This window comes from Microcaecilia unicolor, chromosome 4 (genome assembly GCF_901765095.1).
Source record: "Microcaecilia unicolor chromosome 4, aMicUni1.1, whole genome shotgun sequence".
NCBI lineage: Eukaryota > Metazoa > Chordata > Amphibia > Gymnophiona > Siphonopidae > Microcaecilia > Microcaecilia unicolor.
The window spans coordinates 221228313-221252787 of record NC_044034.1 but is presented as its reverse complement, the minus strand read 5'-3'; the positions used below and the strand labels follow the sequence as shown (position 1 = coordinate 221252787).

General features: G+C 42.3%; 1 protein-coding gene across 3 annotated transcripts in view; it reads left to right on the top strand.

The window, feature by feature from the left end:
• TSPAN4 (tetraspanin 4) overlaps positions 1–24475 on the top strand; it is a 1044908-nt gene that overhangs the window by 843355 nt on the left and 177078 nt on the right. For all 3 annotated transcript variants that reach the window (XM_030201255.1, XM_030201256.1, XM_030201253.1), the window contains one exon: positions 15380–15454. In XM_030201255.1, coding sequence (XP_030057115.1) covers positions 15380–15454 — 75 coding nt within the window. The remainder of the gene's footprint in view (positions 1–15379; positions 15455–24475) is intronic.

Sequence of the window (24475 nt, the reverse complement as noted above, 5' to 3'; positions counted from 1 at the left end):
TGTATGGTGTTAATGGGATACAAGTCTAATGTAAAGTAAAGTAAATTTTCTAATATTTATTGGCACTTATGTCCCGCATTTTCCGGAATTAAAAACCAGTTCAGTGTGGCTAACAAATTAACCAAATAAAGTACAATGATAGTATAATGGATACAGAAAGATGATAAGAATAAGTAGGATGTATCAACAGAGAAATTGACAATAGACTAACAATATTAGAGTCAGTATTGGTTACAACTGCATTGAGACAAAAATTTATTGAATAGAAAGGTTTTCAAAAATTTACGGAAGGTTAAATAGTTACTGATCAGTCTTAACTACTCTTGGAATGGCCAGATGAGAAAAATCTTTAGCCAATGTGGATTTGTATTTGATGTTTTTGTAGCAGGAGAAAAATGTAACGAGATAGTCTCTTGTGCCTTATATGGCATTGCGAGAGGGAAGTTCAACCATATTTAACTTGTAATCTGGAGCTAAGAGAACCCTATCCACCCTAGTAGGTATATAGATAGTGGGTTCTTCCAGGAGTGGAAGTGCAGTGTCCTTTATAGGAAAGTTGGAGTTCCATTTCAAGACTGAAGAGAGACAAGAGCAGTGGCATAGCAATGGGTGGGCCTAGGAGGGCAGGTGCCTACCCACTTTGAGCTCTGGCTTACCCAGCAGTGGTGCAACCTTGCTGAGTCTCGCAGGGATCACCAAGCCCCTCCAGTTCAAGACCTCATCTTCTGGTGGCCTGAACTCCTACCAAGCTCAGCAGTTGGTGGCAGTGTCCCTGGATCACTGCTGGCACACTGTGCATGTTCATTTTTCACACGTGTGGGGTACCAACATGCCACTGTCTGCTGAGCTGGAAGGAGTTTTGCCTGCTGGAGAAGGAGGTCTTGTATTGAAGAGGTGCTAAGAAAGGACCTGCTGAGGGGAAGAAAACTTCACTGGGATTTCTTGTTTACCTTCATTTCAAAGGGAGCAGTGACCTAATTAAACTCCACAATTCTGAGGGTCAGATCTCACACAAAAGAAGCTAGCTGCTTCTTTTGAGCTGCAGAAATGCTGAGGAAAAGGTAGAAGCTTTGGTGGTTTTTCTGTTTTCCTTCAACAGGTGCAACATCTTCTGCAACTGAAATATGGCTAGGAAACATTGTGTCACCAAAGCTGTTGCCCAGCTTCTGCTTCTGTCCCAACAGAAAGCAACATCCAAGGAGAGGGACCGGTTCCATTTCTGCCATTTGCAAGATGTCTGCTGTTTGAACCCCTCATAAAAGAAGTGAAGGTGTTAAGGTTAAGAAGCATTTATGAGATGGAGAAATACATTGATGAAATGCTTCATAAGGCATCAAAGATCTCCAGCAAAGGGGAAGAAGAAACTGTGCTGAAAGAGGACAAATGGACACAGGTCACGAGACCTTGCAGGATCAATACCATGACTTTAGCTGCTCTCAAACTGAAGAACCAGCATGTAGCTCTAGAAGTGGAGGAGATGAGCGCATCCCAGGACCAAGAGGAACCAAAGCTCAAAATCCTCAAAGTTTTATATAGAAAAATGATGGCAGATAAGGGCCAAATGGCCCATCCAGTCTGCCCTTCCTCAGTAACCACTAACTTCCTCCTCTTCCTAAGGGATCCCACGTGTCTGTCCCATGCATTCTTAAATTTTGACACAGTCCTCGTCTCCATGACTGCCACAGGGAGGCCATTCCACACATCCACCACCCTTTCCGTGAAAGAGTATTTTCTTAGATTCCTCCTAAGCCTGTTTCCTCTTCATCCTATGCCCTCTCATTCCAAAGTTTTCCTTCATTTGAAAAAGGCTCATCCTCTTTACATTAACACATTGAGGAATTTAAACGTCTCTATCATATTCCCTCTCTCCCATCTCTCTTCCAGTATATACATGATGAAGGGGCATAAGCCTGTCCCTATATGTTTATGACCGAGACCGCTTACCAATTTTGTAGCCGCCCTCTGGACCATCTCCATCCTGTTTATATCTTTCCATAATTGCTGGATCAGTGGCCACAAAAGTTATTCGTAGTCAGTGATTCCATTCTGAGGTGTACAGAAGCATCCATCTGCTGACCAGCCATGATATACAGGGAGGTGTGCTGTCTGCCAAGTGCCAGGGTTCAAGATGTTACAGAGAGCTTTACAAAACTCATCAATCCTACTGAGTATTATCTGTTTCTGCTTATCCACACTGGCCCAAATGATACTGCTAGGTACATCTCTGAAGCTATCAAAAGTCACCTCATGTCCCTGGGAGAGAGGGTGAAGCAGATAGACATGCAGGCAAAGGAAGAGAAGCATACATTCTGGAGATGAATTTGGATGGTGTCATCAAGAGCTTTTCTGCTTCTTGGACAATGTGATGATTTTCCAAGGACATTGTATGTTAAAAATACAATTAAGGCAACAGAATTGCAGGATTTGCGGGGTAAGGAAGAGGCACTGTGGATCGATCTGGAAAGAGGGAATGGAAAGTCTGTTTACATTGGTGTGATATACAGGCCTCCTTCACAGGTGGAAGAAGTGGACAGAGATTTAATTGAAGATATTCAAAATATACCTATGAAAGGGAAGTATTGCTAATATGTGATTTTAATGTGCCGGATGTCGATTGGAGTATCCATCAGGGTTGTAGCCAGATCTTGATGGGGAGGGGGGCCAGAGCCAAAAGTGGGTGGCACATTTTGGCCTGCCTCCCCACCACCACCGCATGATGGCACTTTGGCACATGCTCAGTTTCACTAAAATGAGCGTGCACGGCATGACCAAGAAGAGCAGGGTAGGCAATGCGGTGAGACAAATGTGGGACAAATGCTCCAGCTGGCGGGGGTTGTGGACCTCTGCCAGCCAAACCAGGGACCCAGAGTCAATTTGGGGGGCCCAGGCCCCCGTGGCACCCCATAGCTCTGCCACTGGTATCCATTTTGTGGGGTTGTCTAGAATTAGGGAAATCCTGGGTTTTCTACAGGGAGAACTGTTCCAGTAGTTGGTAATGGAACTCACATATGATGGGGCCATATTGGACTCAGTGCTTACAAGTGGGGAGGATGTTTCTGGGGCTAGAAAACTTTTAGTAAGAAAAGTAAATAAAGTAAGTGAAAAAGAAGGCCACTCTAGTTTTCAAATGTACTAGCTGAAAAGGTAAGGAAAAAACTACAAGAGATCACAGAAAGAGGAAGACAGGCAACAATATCTGGAAAAGTTAAGAGAAGCTGGTGAAGTAACCAGAAAAGCAAAGATGCAAATGACAAAAATATAGCTGTTCACATAATGAAGTGCCTGGGGTAGGACTGCAGAAGACAAATACAAATATGCCCTGAATGATTTTCAGAAGACTGTATTAGTGAGGAGCTAGCTAAACAAAAGGTAGACAGCTGTGGTGTTGAATGGCATAAACCCGAGGGTACAGAAGGAACTTAGGAGAGTTCTGGCGGCCGTGCTGTCTGACCTTTTCAATGCTTCTCTAGAGTTAGGAGTGATCTCAGAATACTAGAGAAGGGTGAATGCGGTCCCCTTTCATAAAAGTGGAAGTAAGGAGGAGGTTGGGAACTACAGGCTAGTTAATCTGACCTCTGTGGTAAGTAAATGAATGGAAATACTTCTAAAATAGAGAATAGTGAGGTTTTGGAATCCAGTGGATTGCAGGACCGGAAGCTGCATGGTTTCATTAGAGTTAGGTTTTCTCAGACAAATCTGATTAATTTCTTTAACTGGGTGACTAGAGAATTGGATCGAGGGAGAGTGCTAGATGTGGTGTATTTAGATTTTAGCAAAGCCTTTGACACAGATCTGCATAGACAACTTTTAAATAAACTGAGTGCCCTTGGTATGAGCCATAAAGTGACTTATTGGGTTAGGAACTGGTTGAGTAGAACACAACAGAGGTTAGTGATAAATGGTTATTTCCACTGGTGTGCCACAAGGTTCAGTTCTTGGTCTGGTTCTTTTTAACATTTTTGTAAGTGATATTGCAGAGGAGCTCTCTGGTAAGGTTTTCCTCTTTGCGGATGATACCAAAATCTGCAATAGGGTAGACACTCCTAATGGTGTGAATAATATAAGGAGGGACTTAGCTAAACTTGAAGAATGGTCCCAAATGTGGCAGCTAAGATTTAATGCTGAAAAGAAATGCCAGGACATGCATTTGGGCTACAAAAACTCGAGGGAAAGGTACAGTTTAAGGATGAAGAACTTTTTTGCACGAAAGCGGAGCAGATCTTGGGTGTGATCCTATGTGATGATCTTAAGGTGGCCAAGCAGGTAGAAAATGTGGTCGCAAAAGCAAGAAGAATGCTTGGGTGCATAGGGAGAGGAATAGCCAGCATGGAAAATGAGGTAAAAATGCCTCTGTATAAGCCTCTGGTGAGATATCATTTATAGTACTGTGTACAGTTCTGGAGACCACAACGTTTTGAAGATATAAACAGGATGGAGTTGGTCTAGAGGGTAACTACTAAAATGGTCAGTGGCCTTTGTTATAAAGCATATGACAACAGACTTAATGATCTCGATTTGTATACTTTGGAAGAAAGGTGAGAGAGGGGAGATATGATAGAGATCTGCTAACTAGGGTTGCTTCACTCTGTCTGGTCCAGTCCAACACACTGAAAGGTCAACTTAAGCTATCTTCACATAAAGGAATTCAATACCAGAAGATCTTTGGCTCACTATTCCCCGGTGCTAGGAATTACATTATGGAACTAGTTAACTATGACCGTTAGATCAGACAATAACTACCTTACCTTCCAGAAGAGGACAAAAACCTTTTTCTTTCCTAAGTCCGTATCATAATAATCCATTACTTTTAGAGTTGTCCTCAAATCATCCATAAGACTTTCCTATAATGATCACTACTATGTTTACACTCAGACAGTTTCTACTCCAGCCTCACCCAGAATGTAAACCGCACTGAACCCTGAAAAGGGGATATTAGCAGTATATAACAATTGATTTGAATTGAATTGAATTAAATGCTTCAGTGGTGGAGAGATCACGTGATGCTGTGAGCAGACAGGACGTGTTAACCTTTAGCTGCTCTGCGGAGCCCCTCTGATCTACTCTGCTCAGCTTCTTTGTTTCAAATCTTATCATTTTCTCTCATCTTTAAATGGTGTATGGACAAGTTTGTGCTGAAACTATCAGACACAATACCCGATAAAGTGCAGAGGAAAGAACATATTCGAGCGAAGGCCTCCAGAGACAAAATGGTGGCCACCACCTTGCCACAGGCCCTAATGCCTAACTTTTCACTAAGCTATAATATTACCTCAGCGTTGATGAGTGCTTTTGAGCCATGCCTGGTATCGCTGTCTATTCAGCCTACATCAGTACAACATCTATTAACAGAATTTTCATCAAGAGCTCTTGAAACTCGAGTTTCAGATCTGGAGGATAACATGCACATATGACCTGACAGCATTGATGGAGCAGGTGAAAGATCAGGCAGCAAAAATTGATGACCTCGAAAATAGGTCAAGACAGAACAATTTACGCTTTATTGGTTTCCCAGAAACTCTGCTAGATGCACACTTAGTTTCAGTGTTGGAAGATTGGCTTGCAGAGACCTTGCCAGTCCTGCTTGGTTCGCGGCCATATTGACTTGAGTGTGTGTACCGGCTAGGCCACAAACACAATAGGGACTTGCGACCTCAGCCCATTATTTTAAAATTTCACTCTTATATGTAGAAGTCAGAAGTGGTCCGACACTACAAACAGAGTCGTGAGAGGATAAAGTATGAGGATTACATCATTTGTGTTTTTCAGCACTGTTCTGCACTTCTAACTGGGCGTCACAAAGCTTTCACAGCTATATGCTCGGTGCTGGCTGATAAGAAGATGTGATTTATGCTCCTGTATTCTGCATAACTAAAGATTTTTGATAATGGCCGTTGGCACCTTTTTACCACTGTGCAAGCGGCACAAGACTGGCTTAATGCTGCAAGTCCCCAGACTGAATGTGGAAATTTTTCCTTGCATTGTTTATTTATTTATTTAGGTCGTTTATACCCCGCCTTATACCGCAGTTTTGCAGCCTCAAAGCGGCTTACAATGAACTAATGGATTAATTACAATGAGAATTAAGTGGGTAGAAGGAAAAGAGAAGGAGGAAGGGAAGGGAATAAAAAATACAATCTTAAAGCAAATAAATAAGTGGGCAGGGAAATGAAAGCAAAAAAGAGGAGGAAGAAGGAAAAGGGAAAGTCCAAAATCAGTTCTTGACTTGCTGATACTCCTTAAGGCAGGCAAACAGGACAGCAAAGCTGTGAAGGTAGTGATGGATGCCTGAGACAAGCTGTGTAGGTGATGGCCGCGGCCTGCGGGAAACATCCACCACGTGTGGAACCGGCAGTACCGAGAATGAAGATGGAGAAGGCAAGTATCGGACCGTGATCTCTGCCAGCCGTGCTTGCAACTCTGGTACTCTCCAGCACTCATAGGCTGGCAGCTCCACTGTACCAACGGCCCCATCGCACGCCATGGCGTCCGCTCAGCAGTGACCGGCCTGCTGGATCACTCTCCTTAGACCCCAGGCGCCAAACCCGCAGCAGCGATCAGCTGATAGGAGGGAGGTTGCCAGTAAATAACAGCTGACCAGCGCCAAGATGTGACTCCTCCGCCGAAACATGAAAACAGCAGTAGAAAGGAGGCAGCACTAGAAACCACCCTCAGGCAGCGAGACTCCGGCAGCGATCAGCTGAAAGGAAGAGGGTGAAAGGTGAACGGCGACGAAGGCAGGCACCTCAGGGAAGGCCCGCCATGCGGGGAGTGACAACGGCCTCGCAGACTCGCTGGTCGAGTGATTAGTAAGACTGAAAGCAACCAGGAACTCAGCAGTTACTAGTGAAGGCAGCCCTGAACAAAATCAGGCAGAAATACATCCAAACAATGGGGAATATCGGCGACGGCACCCGGAGTCAGCGGCCATTTTGTTTGTGCCTACTAGTTCTATCTCCATTAAAAATGTATGTATTTTCTGGGTACAGTTGCTAGTATTATAACTTTTTATATTACACAGCTTGAAGATGCTGTTCAGTTTTAGGGGATCTGTATTTGTTGATTTGGGGGGAGAGTATGGGCTACCCAGCAGTGTCTTAGCATGATCCACGTGTATTACTGGCAATGGGCCTGGGAGTATAAGTCAGCATGCTGTGGGCGAAGGAGAGGGTTTGGGGTGGATGAGTGGAGGGGAGGGAGGAAGGACAGTTATGTTGGATGTTTTGCAAGGTTAGTCCAAGTACTTGGGTCCAGTTAGCTTTTGTCTTTAATGTCATAATTTTGTATCTCATAAGGGTGATGTGTGACCAGGGAGGAACTTACCTTGCATCCCAGAGTGGGGCTGAGCACCTGGGGATCTTTCAATATACACATATTGAAAAAGAAGCCAGCAGATCAATATAACATCAGAAAGATTTTATTGAAGATACCGTATGTAAACAAATTTTCCAATTTGTTTACATACGGTATCTTCAATAAAATCTTTCTGATGTTATATTGATCTGCTGGCTTCTTTTTCCATATTGGATTTTGCAGATCGTTTGCCTTGTTGTTTTTTGAATATACACATATTGCCAACTCAACTTGGCTGCATGGGTGACAGATAAGGTGTGTGTTTTGTCCTGGAATGTCTCTGGAGTTACTTCTCCAATTAAGCGCACTAAGTTACTCACTCAGCTGAAGCATTATAAAGCCTGCCTGAAAGAAAACCAAATTGACAGACTTAGAGCACTCTAAACTTCAAACAGGCTGGGTGAGAGAAGTCTTTTATTCATCCACTGACTGCACATATATGTGGAGGAGTAGCTGTTTTAGTGCACACCATCTACAAGGACAGATTTGACTGTTATCCAAAGATCAGTGTGGCTGCTATCTGCTACTACAGGTACAATTGCATGGCATAAAGTTTTATCTATTAGTGGTTTATGTGCCAAATATATCTGAACATGCCTTTTTAAATGTCTAGTGCACCATGCTCTGTCTCACGACCCTCTCCCTTTTCTCTTGGCTAGAGACCTCAACCAGGTGTTTAATGTGAGCAAGATGAACCCAAACTATAGCTGCATGATGCAAGTCTCCATATTAGGAATCACCTCCCAGGAAAAGGATTTAGGTGTCCTCATTGATGATACTTTGAAACTCTCTGCTCAGTGTGCAGTGGTGTCTAAGAAAGCAAATTGAATGTTAGGAATTATTAGGAAAGGAATGGAAAGCAAAAATGAGAGCGTAATACCTTTATATTGCTCTGTAGTGCGACAGCACCTCGAATACTATGCGCAATTCTAGTCACCACATCTAAAAAAAAGATATAGTGGAACTAGAAAAGGTGTACAGAAAAGCGTGACAAAAATGATTTATTTATTTTGTGACTTGATATACCGCTTTTAACTGACAAACAGAGCAAGGCAGTTAACAATAAAATAAAAAACAAGGAAAAAGAACTACAATGTTTTGATAGGAAAGGCAATCAAACACACAAACAGAATCAAGCACTCCACTAGAGACAAACATAAATCTTCCATCTCACAGGTATAATAAAGGGGATGAGATGACTTCCCTATGAGGCAAGGCTGAAGCGGCTAGGACTCTTCAGCTTGGAGAAGAGATGACTGAGGGGAGGTATGATAGTAGTTTATAAAATAATGAGTGGAGTGGGATGGGTAGATGTGAATCACTTGTTTACTGTTTCCAAAAATACTAGGACTAAGGGGCACACAATGAAGCAACAAATTGGAGAAAATGTTTCTTCACTCAACGTGTAATTAAACTCTGGAATTCGTTGCCAAAGAATTTGGTAAAAGCAGTTAACTTAGGGTTTAAGAAAGGTTTGGATGGTGTCCTAAATGAAAGGACCATAAGCCATTATTAAGATGGACTATTTTGCTGTTTTTGGATCTTACCAGGTTCATGTGGTCTGGATTGGTCACTGTTGGAAACAGGATGCTGGGCTTGGATGGGCCTTTGGTCTGTTCCAGTATGGTAATGCTTATATTCTTATGTTCTTAAGCACACAGGATCTCTAAGGGAGAGGAATGGATAATAGACGGGATGGTTAGACAGTCTGAATAGGCCATATCTTTATCTGCCTTCATCTTTCTATGGTTCATCTGGTGGGGCTTGTGGATCTCCAATGGGTAAGATATTTGTATTTTAAGTTTGGGGTGGATTTATTTATTTATTTGTTACATTTGTATCCCACATTTTCCCACCTATTTGTAGGCTTAATGTGGCTTACATAGTACTGGCTTTTGCAGACTCCGGTGTAAACAAATACAAAGTGATATTGTGGTAAGATAAAGTTCATGAGGTACAGCCACATTAGGGAATCGTACAACGGAAGAGTTGTGTTATGTCCATTATGTACTTTAGTTTTGTTGTGTTGCAGAGATCAGGCATTTATAGTGGATTGGTAGGGTATGCTGTTTTAAACAGGTTAGTTTTTAGTTTTTTTACAGAGGTTTAGGTGGTTGTACGTGGTTTGCAAGGCTTTTTGGTAATGCGTTCCACAGTTGTGTGCCTATATAGGAGAAATTGGATGCGTAAGGAGTGGCCTAATGGTTAGGGTGGTGGACTTTGGTCCTGGGGAACTGAGGAACTGAGTTCGATTCCCACAGCTCCCTGTGACTCTGGGCAAGTCACTTAACCCTCCATTGCCCCAGGTACAAATAAAAACCTGTATATAATATGTAAGCCGAATTGAGCCTGCTATGAGTGGGAAAGAGCGGGGTACAAATGTAACAAAAATAAATACAAATTTGAGTCCTTTGCAGCTTGGGTAGTGCAGATTTAGGTATGTTTGTGTTGATTCGGATGTGTTTCTGGTTGGTAGGTCGATCAAGTCTGTCATGTATCCCGGGGCTTCGCCATAGATAATTTTGTGGACCAGAATGCAGATTTTGAAATGAGGGGGTGGGGCTTTGGGTCCAGGCCCAACCAAAATTGATAGTCTTGCTACGCTACTGGACAAGAGTAAGACTGAGCAACTCTTTCATAGATAGGGAGGAGCCTGGAATTCTCCCCAGAGAAGCAAAGGAGCAGAGGATTCTCTCCCTAGCAGAAGACGAGTGAGAAGTCTTACTCCAATAGAGTACTGAGATAATCTCAGGCCTGTGAAGGAGAAGAAAATTGTGTTTTATCTATCCACTAGCATATGTGAAGGGCTCAGATACTGCAACTTTGGCCTGTCAGAGTGAAACAAGCACCTAGACTAAACTAGCACTGGAATTGTAAGTAAGCAATAGGAGGGAAGGCATATCCTATAGCAGCCGAATTTTATACTCATTTGGAGGCAGAGTGCAGTCCCCCTCCCACAGAATGCTTTATTAGTGGGACAAGGATGTATCCTGTTAGAAATCACTAGCTGGGGTAGTGAACATTGGAAGAGACAGGGCCAGTTCTATCAATAGGCAAGATTATGCTGTTGCCTAGTACAGCAGTTTCTTGGGTACAGTAAATAGCACCTGCTGTCAAAGCAAGCAACATGTCCTGACAACCACAAAAACAGAACCATCAGCACATAATTTAAACTGCATTTTTGTAGGATTTTGTGTGATGAACATGATTGTTGTTTATGAAAATCCTGGAGTGTGAGGGGTGCAGGCTAGGGGCCTGACAGTCAGTTGGGGGGGGGGGGGGGGGGGGGAGAAGAGGTGGATATAAGGCTGAAGGTTTGCCTAGGGTGCCTGCTACTATTGCACCAACTCTGGGAAAAAAGGAAGGTCTTATTTATTCGAATAGTATTTACTTCACATTTCTTTAACCAGACTGTGTAAATGCCTCTAGCCCAGAAGAGCAAATTAACTGCATGTTTATGTGTTTCCCTTGTTCTTGACAACTCTTCAAGGTCAATCAATACCTTAGAGTAACTTACAAATAAAAAAAAAAAAGCAATAACACACACATTCGACAAAGTAAAAAATCTAACAACCGCCCATCAACACCCCCCCCCAACCACCCTATGTCTTCAGAAACAGCTGCTTTGCCTTTTGTAAATAGTTATCTGCATTTCACATCAAGAAAAAGAAATAAATGGTTTGGAACCCAAACCCATGTTATTTATGAATGCGCCACCCCAAATAGAAGTTTTTGACTATAATCCTCCCTACCCCACCTCCAGTAAACAAAAGGAGAAGAGACCCTGTACTGACCTCTTGACAAATAGCAAACTGAGACTACATTTATTTCATAACTCTATGGGGCCCTTTTACAAAGGTGTCTAAGGGCCTACGCATATCCAGCGTGCACCAAATTGACGTTACCGCCCAGCTACTGCATGCCCCAGGCAGTAATTCTGAATTTGGCATGTTCCGAAAACAAGTTTTAGAAAATATTTTTTTATTTTCTACCACATGGTGTTTACCTGGCAGTAAACAGCAGTGGACATGCGCTGCATGCCTCTACCGCCCAGGTAGTGCGTGAGACCTTACAGCTAAGTTAGTGGGTGGTGGTAAGGTCTCGGGCTGAAAATGGACACGTGCTGTTTTTTATTTTACTACACGTCCATTTTCCGTCCCCTTAAAAATGGCCCTTTTTCTAGGCCGCGGTAAAAACTGACCTGGCATGCATTCAAACGATGCGCTCTCATTGCCATTGGCCATATTTTGCTGCGGCTTATTTCCGATCTGACGAAGAAGGGCAACCTTCGAAAGCTAATCAAGAAATGTATTAAGTTATGTCCAATAAAAAAGGTATCATCTTATTTTCTTTTCCATGTTTTATTTTGTTTGATTTCTATTGATAACCTTAAGAGTGGACTAACACGGCTACCACACTCCTCTGCTGCGGCTTAGTAAAAGGGCCCCTGTGTGAGGTAACGATCTGTAGGCACAAAACTTGTGAACAGCTGCAGCAGCTACTAGGATAAACTTTCTCCATTACCCAGCTGACAGTAGTAGACGGTGATAGTATAGGTGTGACTCAGGGAGGTCAGCCTAGCAGACAGGTGCAGTGATCCAGCATTGGATTAAGACAGGTTTTAGTATCTGGGCCACTCTGATGTACATTTCATTCAGCAAAGCTTGAAACAGGCCTTAACTGAAGAGGCTGTTGGTCAAAGGCACTGAAGCGTTCTTGCTGCTTGATTGTATTCTGATGAAATGGAGCACATTTAGCCCTTTCACCCTTCATTTTTCGAGTCTTTATATTTACTGTGCTTGTTTGTAAGTTCAAAGGTTGTTTGCCCTTTAAGGCAATAAAATTGCTCTCAGCAAAGGAATTTCATTTTTTACACTATTAAATCTGCTGATTGGATTTAAGTTATGATGGCAATTTAAGTGTAATTGTAAATAAACCTGAAGTGCCCTGTTCTAGGGGAGGGGAATGTAGGAGTGAGATGGCCGAAGAAAGATCCTAAAACTCTAAAGAAAGGAGTACCTACAGCAGGACAAGCATTAGTTTGAGGTTTATGCTACAAATAGTCCACATTATGATTTAAAACAGGGGTGTCAAACATATGGCCCCCAAGGTTCTTTAATCTGTCCCTTTGCTGCTGAGCATTGGTGATGATGTTTACTTGGCAGTTTTAAAAGATTGCACTGCCTAGTTAACCACTTCTTTTCTTAACAAAGCAGATGCTGAAAAGACCATAGTTCGTTTTGCAAGTATAAGCCCTCATTTACTTTTTCATCTCTTCTAGTCACATGAGAGCTGACAAAGTAGACTTGGATGCAGCTGGCAATGCTATAATCACGTGTTGTGAGATTTGCATCACTGGCCTGTGAGTTTTCTACTTAATGATAGGCAGGAGCAGACGTTAGGCGACAGAGGCGCTTTGATATCTGAATTCTATCAATCTGATGTTTTGATAGTCTTTTTCAAGACTCTGAACATAGTATTGATCAACCATTGATGATTTTAGTGTTGTATTTGCAGACCCCTGACGCATGCGTTTGAGCCGAAATACGGTCCATGTCGGGTCATTTTTATAGAATAAAGATCTTCTGCTAACCATTGTTCGCTTTGCAAGTTTCAACATGACACAGCCCTGGGTTGGGAGCAGAGGGGGACAGCTTGACCCACTTGGGTCTACCATGGAAACCCCTGGGTAAGTCTTTAGCGGGGGATGCAAGCAGTCTGTATTTTGGGGATTTGTGATGGAGGAGTCTGCTTGGGAGTCTGTGATGGGAGGATTGGATCAATGGGTGGGTATGCTTTATCTGTCAAATTGGGGCGTTAGCCGCACTACTGGACTACCAGTAGCACAGCTGCAGCAACACAATTGCAGTCATGATGGCTGAATTGCGACACTGACCATTGAGCTAGTGGTCACAGCTGGACATTCCTCTGCTCCACCCCTTTAACACCAGCGGCCTGCCTCACCCACCTTAATCAGTTAGCACAAGTGTTTTACTGCACTGGCAGGCCAGTCTATGCTTAACACAGCATAGTAAAAAGACATCTACGTCCTGAAAATAAAATACTTGAAATGATACAAAACAAAGCTAATTCTTGTTATAGAAAAATGTTTTTCTAAATATTTTGAATTTGATTTCATGTAAGACTGCATTTGTTATTTTATTATCTTTCCTTGCTTTAGGCCTATGCTGGATCATGTTTGGTTCACTAGCCCTATTTTATTTGTATTCTATGTTTTGGTTTGATAAATTGCTGTTTTATATTATTTTTGTCACATTGTCTTGTTTGGTTGTTTTAATGGATTGTGATATTATGTGACCATAGCCTCTGGAGAACAGTTAATCTACTGAGTTTTGGGGAATTATTTTGGACACATAGTTGACGATGGATTTACAGATAAATACCTTCTTGCTCAAGTAATTTTTTAAGCTATGTCAATTAAGAGCAATTAGATCTGTTCTTTTTACTGACCATTTTTGCATGCTGGTTCAGGCTATTGTATTACCTCAGTTGGATTATTGTAGTGCTGTATATGGTGGATTAAAGTCAAGATAAATTAATAACTTGCAATTATTGCAAAATACGGCAGCCAAAGTGATCTAAGTCTGTTCACGTTATAATCATGTAACACCATTTCTTAGAAGACTACATTGGCTACCAGTTTCTGCTTGGATAGTTTTTAAGATTGCCTGTGTTGTATTTAGTATACTACAGGGGAATTGCTCTTCTTTCCTTCCACATTTGATAGCTTATCCAGCGCTTCGAGAAAATTCTTGTTTCTATTCTGCTCTGTTATTAGGGTTTCCATCTGTTAGGAAAGTTCATTATAAGAGAATTCATGAGGGATCTTTTTCTTCTCAGGCTAGAAAATTGTGGAATTCTATACCTACACAAGTTCATGTGATCTTTAGTTATCTAAAATTTCGTAAGGGACTGAAAACTTTTCTTTTTAGTAAACATTTGAATGATTAATTTTGTAAGCCTTTCTAACTTTCCAGTATATGTTTTGAATTTATGTAACCCACTTATACACTCTATGGATATTAGTGGGATATAAATACCCTGAATAGAATGTGTCATCATCTCCTGCTTTTCTATTTAAAAAAGCCTTGGTCTACTTTGGAAAGGCATTGAATAAAATAATAATGCAGGTTTGAAAGATGTGCATACCAGAATCATGGCACAGATTGAGTGACAGCATTACTGGGGAAAAATTTCATGTATACAGGATTCATGGGGGAGAGGGCCCATGTTTGAAGATGAAGCCAAGAGCTTGTGTGTGTGTGTATGGGCCACATTTTGGCAAAATGCCTGCGTCAGGGGTCAGCTTGGTAAGTGTTCCAACACAAGAAAATTGTTCTATGCAGTCAGAGATGTGCTAGGATTCAACATGTGTGAACAACAGAACAACTAAGTGTTTGTGGTGCTGCAGACTTAAGACCACTCATTCACAGTCCAAAAAATGCTACACAAGCAGCACCAAGTACTTTTACTTGTTCTGTTGAATTTAAGTTTTTGGATGCAACGCTGTGTATATGTTGGACTAACCCATCTCTAGCTGATTAAGTAGAACAATTTCCTTGTGTTGGAACACTTACCAAGCTGACCCCTGATGCAGGCATATTGCTGAAACATGGCCTGTGTCAGGTCCTCCAAAAACATGATGTTCATCTATATGAGTCCTTGGGGGCCCATTGTGCTTTTTTGCTGTTCTTCGTCCATTGTAATTTTGACTTCCTTGTTTCCTGCTGTGTCTACAACTCACCTGATATATATGGTTGTGAGTACTATCTCTCTCACTTTCTCTCTCTCTTTCTCTATAGATAGATAGATATAGGTATAGTATTCACCTTATCACTAATGACTAGCAATAAACAAAATTATTAACAAAGTAAAGTTTGTAAACAGAAAAGTAGAATAAAAAGAATAGGCGATAAAACACAAAACACTTGTATGTGTATATGTACTTTCATCATGCAACTTTAGAAGGTTTTGATGACTCTAATTTTTCTTTCTTTTCTTTTGCCAGTTTTTTATCCTGCTATTAATTATATTTGTGTTGGAGCTCATCGTGGTGATCCTGTTCTTCGTCTATACAGATAAGGTAACACAGTGCACTTTTTTTTTAAATCTGGCCAGTCTTTACTTTTCTGTTATATTATTTTTAGGGCTGCATTCCTGAAGTAGGCCTAAGAAATAAGATGGGAGAGTTAGAATATATTGCACTAAATGAAAAATTAGATATAATAAGCATCTCTGAGACCTAGTGGAAGGAAGATAATCAGTAAGACACTCATACCAGGGTACAAATTATATTGTAGTGATAGTGTGGGTTGAATTGGTGGAGGGATAGCTTTGTATGTTAAGGGGGGCCTTGAATCAAATAGATTGAAAATTCTGCAGGAAACAAAACACATCTTGGAATCCCTATGGATTGAAATTCCATGTATAAAGGGGAAAATGATACTGATAGGAGTGTACTATCGTCCACCTGGCCAGGATGTAGAAATGTTATCAGAAATTAGGGAGGCTAACAAACTGGGCAACACAATAATAATGGGTGATTTCAATTACCCCTATATTGACTGGGTAAATGTAATATCATGGCATGCTAGGGAGATAAAATTCCTCGACAAAATCAAGGACTTTATGGAGCAGCTGGTACAGGAGCCAACAAGTGAAGGAAAAATTCTAGACCTAGTCCTTAGTGGAGCACATGATCTGGTGCAGAAGGTAATGGTGCTGGGGCCACTTGATAACAGTGATCATAATATGATCAGATTTGATATCGGCTTTGGAGTAAATATACATAGGAAATCTAATACATTGGCATTTAACTTTCAAAAAGGAGACTACGATAAAATGAGAAGAACGGTGGAAAAAAAAGAGGAGCAGCTGTGAAGCTCAAAAATTTACACCAGGCATGGATGCTGTTCAAAAATACCATCCTAAAAGTCTAGGTCAAATGTATTCCATGTATTAAAAAAGGAGGAAGGAAGACCAGACTTCAGCTGGCATGGTTAAAAAGTGAGGTGAAGGAAGGTATTAGAGGTAAAAGAAAATCCTTCAGAAAATGGAAGAAGGAACTGACTGAAAATAATAAGAAACAGCATAAGGAATGTCAAGTCAAGTGCAAAGTGCTGATAAGGAAGGCAAAGAGGGACTTTGAAAAAAGATTGCGTTGAGGCAAAAACACACAATAAACATTTTTTAGGTATATTAAAAGCAAGAAGCTGGCAAAAGAATCAGTTGGACAGCTAGATGACCGAGGGGGTAAAAGGGGCACTCAGGGAAGACCAAGCCATAGCAGAGAGATTAAATTAATTCTTTGCTTCAGTCTTTACCAAGGAAGATTTGGGAGAGATACCAGTGCCAGAAATGGTATTCAAAGCTGACAAGTCAGAGAGACTGAATGAAATCTCTATAGACCAGGAGGATGTAATGGTGCAATTTGTCAAATTGAAGAGTACAAATCGCCTTGACCGGATGGTATTCATCCTCGAGTACTGATAGAATTGAAAAATGAACTTGTGGAACTATTGTTAGTAATATATAATTTATCTTTAAAATCAAGCATGGTTCCGGAAGATTGGAGGGTGGCCAGTGTATTGCTAATTTTTAAAAATGTTCCAGAAGAGATCAGGGAAATTATAGACCGGTGAGCCTGACGTCGGTGCCGGGCAAAATGGTAGAGACTATTATAAAGAACAACATTACAGAGCATATTGAAAAGCATGGATTAATGAAACAAAGCCAACATGGATTTATTGGAGGTAAATCTTGCCTCGCCAATCTATTACATTTCTTTGAAGGGGTGAACAAATGTGGATAAAAGTGAGTCGGTAGATATTGTGTATCTGGATTTTGAAAAGGTGTTTGACAAAGGCTAAAGCGGCTAGGGTTCTTCAGCTTGGAGAAATGACGGCTGAGGGGGAGATATGATAGAGGTCTATAAAATAATGAGTGGAGTGGAATGGGTAGACGTGAATCGCTTGCTACGTTTTCCAAAAATACTAGGACTAGGGGGCACAAATGAAGCTACAAAGTAGTAAATTTAAAATGAATCAGAGAAAATTTTCTTCACTTATCATGTAATTAAGCTCTGGAATTCATCACCAGAGAATTTAGTAAAAGCAGCTAGCTTAGGGGGGTTTAAAAAAGGTTTGGGTGACTTCCTAAGGGAGAAGTCCATAGACCATTATTAGAATGGACTTGGGGAAAATCCACTGCTTATTTCTAGGATAAGTAGCATAAAATGTATTGTACTTGTGACCTGGATTGTCCACTGTTGGAAATAGGATACCTGGCTTGATGGACCTTTGGCAGGGTTGGTCTTAGGCAGGGGCGATAGAGGCAGTTGCACAGGGCCTCGCGCTTCCAGGGGCCCCACGGCACTCCCTATCACTCACTGCTATTGCTGCGATCTGACTGCTTTTGCCTCTCCTCCCTCAAGCCGCAGGGTGCCCGCCCTCTCAGCATCTTCCTGAAGACACCCTAGTGGTCTAGTGGAGTCTTTGTGGTAGGAAAGATCCCCAGTCTTTCCTGCCAGTGCTGACCCTCTTGCTTCTGCATTGCTCTTTAAAAATGGCTGAAGTCTTGCGAGGCTGCCGTTTGAAGTCTTGGCAGCCATTTTAAAGAAGATGCAGCAGCAAGAGGGTCAGCGCCAGCAGTGGGCAGGAAAGACTGGGAATCTTTTCTGCCCCGAAGACTCCACTAGACCACCAGGGTGGCTTCAGGTATGTGCCGGGAGGGCACCCTGTGGCTCTGGGGAGCAGGGACGACATCTGCAATAGGTAGGTAGGTGGATGAGAGTGAGGGAAGGGGAGGATACTGTAAAACAAATCAAGGTAATATCTGTTTCCCCTTCTCGTGCAGCTGGATCCCTGTGCACTCAAGCTGCTGCATCCACATTATTAGCAGCCAAGTTCATACAAAGTAATTATGTTCAGTGGAAAATAAATCTGTTGTCTCAGTCTGCTTGCTATGTGAATATTCAATCACTGTTTCATTATTGCTACCAAGTACTACTACTACTACTTAACATTTCTAGAGCGCTACTAGGGTTACGCAGCGCTGTACAAAATAAACAAAGAAGGACGGTCCCTGCTCAAATGAGCTTACAATCTAAAGAACGAAATGTCAAGTTGGGCAGTCTAGATTTCCTGGGTAGAGGTGTAGAGGTTAGCCACATTGAGCCTGCAAAGAGGTGGGAAAATGTGGGATACAAATGCAATAAATAAATAAATAAAATATTAAAGGGATTTGTTTTAATTCATTTGTCCAGTTCTTACATGCACATGGTTTTGCTTTTTAAACCCAAAGGTTTCCTATGCAAGGGATCTAGGTGTCGTCGTCGATGATACGTTGAAAACATCTGCTCAATGTGCTGCTGCGGCTAGGAAAGCAAGTGGAATGTTGGGTATCATTAGGAAAGGGATTGAAAACAAAAATAAGGATATTATTCTGCCATTGTATCGCTCCATGGTGTGATCGCACCTCGAGTATTGTGTTCAATTCTGGTCGCCGCACCTCAAAAAAGACATAGTGGAATTGGAAAAGGTGCAGAGAAGGGCGACAAAGATGATACAGGGGATGGGACGGCTTCCCTATCAGGATAGGCTGAAGAGGCAGGGGCTCTTCAGCTTGGAGAAAAGGCAGCTGAGGGGAGATATGATAGAGGTCTATAAGATAATGAGTGGAATGGAATGGGTCGATGTGGAGCGTCTGTTTACGCTTTCCAAAAATACTAGGACAAGGGGGCATGCGATGAAGCTGCAGTGTGGTAAATTTAAAACGAATCAGAGGAAATGTTTCTTCACTCAACGCGTAGTTAAACTCTGGAATTCGCTGCCGGAAAAGGTGGTTAAGGCGATTAACTTAGTGGACTTCAAAAAAGGGTTGGACGGCTTCTTGGAGGAAAAAGCCATGGAATGTTATTGAATGGACGAGGGAATAATACAGTATTTCTAGGATGGGCAGGACAAATTGCTTGTTCTTTTGGCCGCTGTCAGTGATAGGGTGCTGGGCTCGATGGACCCTTGGTCTGTCCCAGCATGGCGATGTTTATGTACTTATGATAGCATTATGCATATTTGAATTAGTTTTTCTGTACAAGTATTGCTTGATTTGTCTTTATTTTGGGGGCAGGGCTAGGGTAGGACAAGGGGGCCCACAGAACTGGTCTGCACAGGGCCCCACAATTGCTAAGATCAGCCTTCGGTCTGTCCCAGTATGGCAATACTTATGTACTTATGTAAAACTGTAAGACTGTTTATAGCTATTTTGCATGCTATTTTAGATTCTTTAATTTGTAATTTTTCAGTTTGTAGTTTGAATTTCTTATTTTTACATAGTAACATAGTAGATGATGGCAGAAAAAGACCTGCACGATCCATCCAGTCTGCCCAACAAGATAAATTCATATGTGCTACTTTTTGTGTATACCTTACCTTGATTTGTACCTGTCCTTTTCAGGGCACAGACTGTATAAGTCTGCCCAGCACTATCCCCGCCTCCCAACCACCAGCCCCGCCTCCCACCACCGGTTCTGGCACAGACCATATAAGTCTGCCCAGCATCATCCCCGCCTCCCGCCACCGGCTCTGCCACCCAATCTCGGCTATTCTTTAACTAGCTCTACACGGCCACGCGTTGCTGTGGCTCAGTCTGGTTAAATGGAAAAGAAAGAAAAGAGGAAGCGAACATTTCTAATATGTTTAATTTCACAATGCTTGTGGGTATACAATATTTTTTGTTGTTCCATTGTGTGTGCAGAGATAGAGATTGTCTGGTTTGCCGACTGTAGAACATGCAACATATAAGTGTCCATGTGAGAAGCAATCCGTGTGTATATGTAAACGGGTGAATTGTAAAGATTGGCCCTGAGCTTTGTTGATGGTGATTGCAAACGCCAATGGAATTGGGAATTGCAATCTGTTAAATTGAAATGGCATATCTGTTGAAATCATAGGAATGCGAGGAATGAGGACATGTTCACCTTTGAAAGGTCCTGTCAAGATTGTTGCTTGTACGACATTGCTCATTAATTTTTTTACTGCAAGCTGCATGCGGTTGCAAAGCTTTGGCTGGTTGATATTTTGCAACATGATAGTTGGCACGCCGATTTTCAATTGGAGTACGTGCGGTGGCATCCCTGGTAGATCGAGTGAATTGAAAAAGTCTGTTGGATAATTAAGCAATTCAAACACAATATTGAAGCACTGCTCCCCACTGGCAGCAATACAGTTGGAGGACCCCCGCTCAGCTTAGAGCAGTGATGGCGAACCTTTCAGAGACCGAGTGCCCAAACAGCAACCCAAAATCTAATTATTTATCGCAAAGTGCCATTCCCCCTCCCTTTCCCCCTCGTCCCCCCTCCCTCTTCCCCCTCATCCCCCCTCCACCTCCCCCCGAGTTCCAGGGTCCCCCTCCCTCCCAGTTCAACAGGATCCCCTCTCCCTCTGTGTTCCACAGGGTCCCCTCTCCCTCCCAGTTCCAGGGCCAGGATCTTCCCTCCCCTTTCCCTCCCTCCCAGTTCCAGGGTTGTCGTGGGAGGAACCAGAATGCTGCTCATTCAATGACTCTCTCCTATCAGCATTTTCCTACTACTGTGGTAGCCAATCTTTGTGGCTCACAAACGGAACAGTGTTTTATTTAATCCTGCAGTGCTGTCATAGTGAAAACACACCAGCAACCCTACATGGAGGCTGGTCTGACAAGGAAAACCAATGGCGTCAAAGACAAAAGCTTTTCCAGAGCAGCCCGCCCTCCCTCCATCCGAGTACCAGGGCCCCCCTCCGAAATTTAAATCATACCTGGTCGGGGTTAAGGCGGCGTCGGCAGCAGCAGCAGTGAAAAGCGTACTGACTCGGCGCACCGTCAGCCTTCCCTTCTGTCTCTCAAGCTCTGTGGTCCCGCCCTTGCGGAAACAAGAAATGAGGGCGGTACCAGAGAGAAAGAAGGGAAGGCTGAAGGTGCGCCGAGTCAGCACACTTTTCACTACTGCTGCTGACGCCGCCTTAACCCTGACCAGATATGACTTTTATTCGTAGGTGGGCCCTGGTGCTCGGAGGGCGGGGCGGGGGGGGGGGCTGGAACTGGCTGAGGCGACAGCGCGCGTGCCAACAGAGAGGGCTCTGCGTGCCCTAGGTTCGCCATCAGTGGCAGAGGGAGTAGTGGAGCAGAGACAATGATTCTTTGTCTTCTCATTAGACTCATTCCATGGATTCAGATTTCAGTCCTCATGCTCATGCTTACTTCTGTTCTCTGCATGTCTTTATTTCCTCTTTTCGGTATTTGTGTCTTTCTTTTATTGAAGACGCTGACGCTCTGATTTTTTTTTTTTTTTTTTTTACTTTCTCACATCTGTTCTACAATTTTCCACTCAGCTTTTTCTTGCTTTATTATTAGACCCTCCCAGGTGTATTCTCACTTTCTTGCACTTAACCCTGCTCTCTTTAGTTTTCAGCTTCTGTGACTTTTTCCCAGAAATGTATGTATGGGGGCAGGGAAGGGACAAGTGAATTTCAGGGTTGGCAAATGCTCATTTTTTTTTCATATTGATTTCATATCATTTATATTCTGCTCATCTGTTAATTCTAAGAAGCTTACAATTAAATACAAATTCTAAACTTATTTTTTTCTGTAATAAATCCAGTTGATTTAAATGAACTGTGATGCTATAGTTTGCTCTTTGAAATGCAAGCAAGCATTACCCAGCTAATAGGCCCTTTTTCTAAACTGCTGGAATCTGGACTTAATGCATGGTAACACAGGATTTTACCACCTGCTAAGCCCAGATTTAATGCAGCACTTATGGGGGTTTAAAAAATATAATTTAGTGCAGGTCATGCGCTGACATTGTCATTAGCGTGCTGGACTTGCAGAGAGTTAGTGCAGGTGCACATTTATTTATTTATTATTATTTTTTTTTTTCAAATGTCAATACAAAGAGAATACATCCAATGATCGTTTCCTTTAATCATTGGCGACCTAGTTTTCTGTGTTGTTCCGGCAGTATGGTTTCTGCATTGTTGGCTTTACCGTTGGAGTTCTGATCATCTTCCTGTGCATGCAAATCTTTGAGAAGTCTTTTTGTTTCGTTGTCAAAAGCTCTGCTAGTTTGGAATTTAAAATTGAGAATTTGGGAAATATGGGCACGTATTTTTAAAGCACATAGACTAACAAAGTAACATAGAGGGGCATTTTCGATAGAATGTCTAAATCAGAATTTGCACGTCCAAATTCTGAACAGGAAAAAGAAGGTCATTTTCGAAAAAGATAGACGTCCATCTTTTGTGTTGGAAAATGCTATTCATGTTTTGTGGGTTTTGGGGGGCTCAGCACACACGGTAAGGGAGCTATGTACCTGGGAGCAATTTATGAAGTCCACTGTAGTGCCCCCTAGGGTGTCAGGTTGGTATCCTGGCATGTCAGGGGGACCAGTGCAGTACAAATGCTGGCTCCTCCCATGACCAAATGGCTTGCATTTGGCCATTTCTGAGATGGCTGTCCTTGGTTTCAAAAATTACTGAAAATCAGAAACGTCCATGTCTAAGGACGACCAAATTTCAGGATTTGGACGTCCCTGACCGTATTATCGAAACGAAAGATGGACGTCCATCTTGTTTCAAAAATACGGGTTTTCCCACCCCTGGATCGGGACATCTTGCGAGGACGTCCAAATCGAAACATGGACATCCCTTTCGAAAATGCCCCTCTTTGGACGTTTTTGTCTTTTGAAAATGAGCTTGATAGTAACCTATGGAACTTTGTAAGTCTAATTGCTTTGAGAATGAGCCCCATGGTACGAAGAAGAAATCTTTAAATCTTTATTTGATTAGTTACCCTAGAATTCCTGGAATATCTTCTGATGAAATGTTCAAGCAATATATGCTGGAAGTTTTGAAGGTCCACTCAAAGTTTCTGCCTCTGGTTTACCGATGAATCCTTTTACAAAGGCGCGCTGAAAAATGGCTTGCGTTGTGTAGGTGCGGGTTTTGGGCCCGCACCGATCCATTTTTTAGCGAGCCTGTTAAAAAGGCCTCTTTTTTTGTCCAAAATGGACATGCGGCAAAATGAAAATTGCGCGTCCATTTTGGGTCTTAGACCTTACTGCCAGCCATTGACCTGGTAGTAAAGACTCATGCTGTAACCAGGCCATTTGGTGCGTCCATTACGTGTGCCCGAAAATAACAAATATTTTTCAGATGCGCATATTGGACGCATGCCAAAAATGAAATTACCACAAGAGCCACATGGTAGTCTGGCGGTAACTCCATTTTGGCGCGCGTTGGGCACACATAGATGCTTGCGCGCCTTAGTAAAAGGGCCCCTGAGTTTTTTATTTACTGTCGTTTAAAAGGAAAAAGCATGGTGACGGATCAGATGTTCTGTCCCCTATATCTCAGGATAGCTTGGACCTAACAGCTTTTTTAGAATCCTGTAAGGAAGGTGTCACTCTCTTGATGACATTGGATTATGATAGAGATTGGCTTTAAATTATACTTTAAACATTGTGGCCCTGTTTTACAGAGCTGCGCTAGCTGCTGCCACGCGGCAATGCTGACACAGCTGTTTCAAAGTGAATGGGCTTTGTCAGCATTACTGCACAGTCAGCTGCCAGCACGGCTTTGTAAAAGGGGGCCCATGTTTCTACATTTTGTACTTTGAAGATTCAAATATTTCCTGATGTTGCTAAGGCTACATAAAAACGTAGACACCAGTTTCTTTTAATGCATCCAAGGGTTTTAGCTTTGGGTGGTATGTTATTTCTGAAATTTCCTTGTAGGTGTGTAGTTAAATATCAATTTCAAACTTATGATATTTTTTAACCCGTTCAATTAACTATGTTCTTGAATAATAAATTTGTGGTTGTTGGTCAGGGCTCTTTTACCAGGTTAGAGGACACCCAATCGTGATCGTATTAGCTATCTTGCTTGAAATTAAAGATAGGTCCTCCCTTTAGGATTAATCTCTTAGGGGCCCTTTTACAAAGGTGCGCTGAAAAATGGTCTGTGGTAGTGTAGATGTGTGTTTTGAGTTTGCACAGAATCATTTTTCAGCGTACCTGTGAAAAATGCCTGCTTAAAATTTTTTTTCCAAAAATGGACGTCCAGCAAAATGA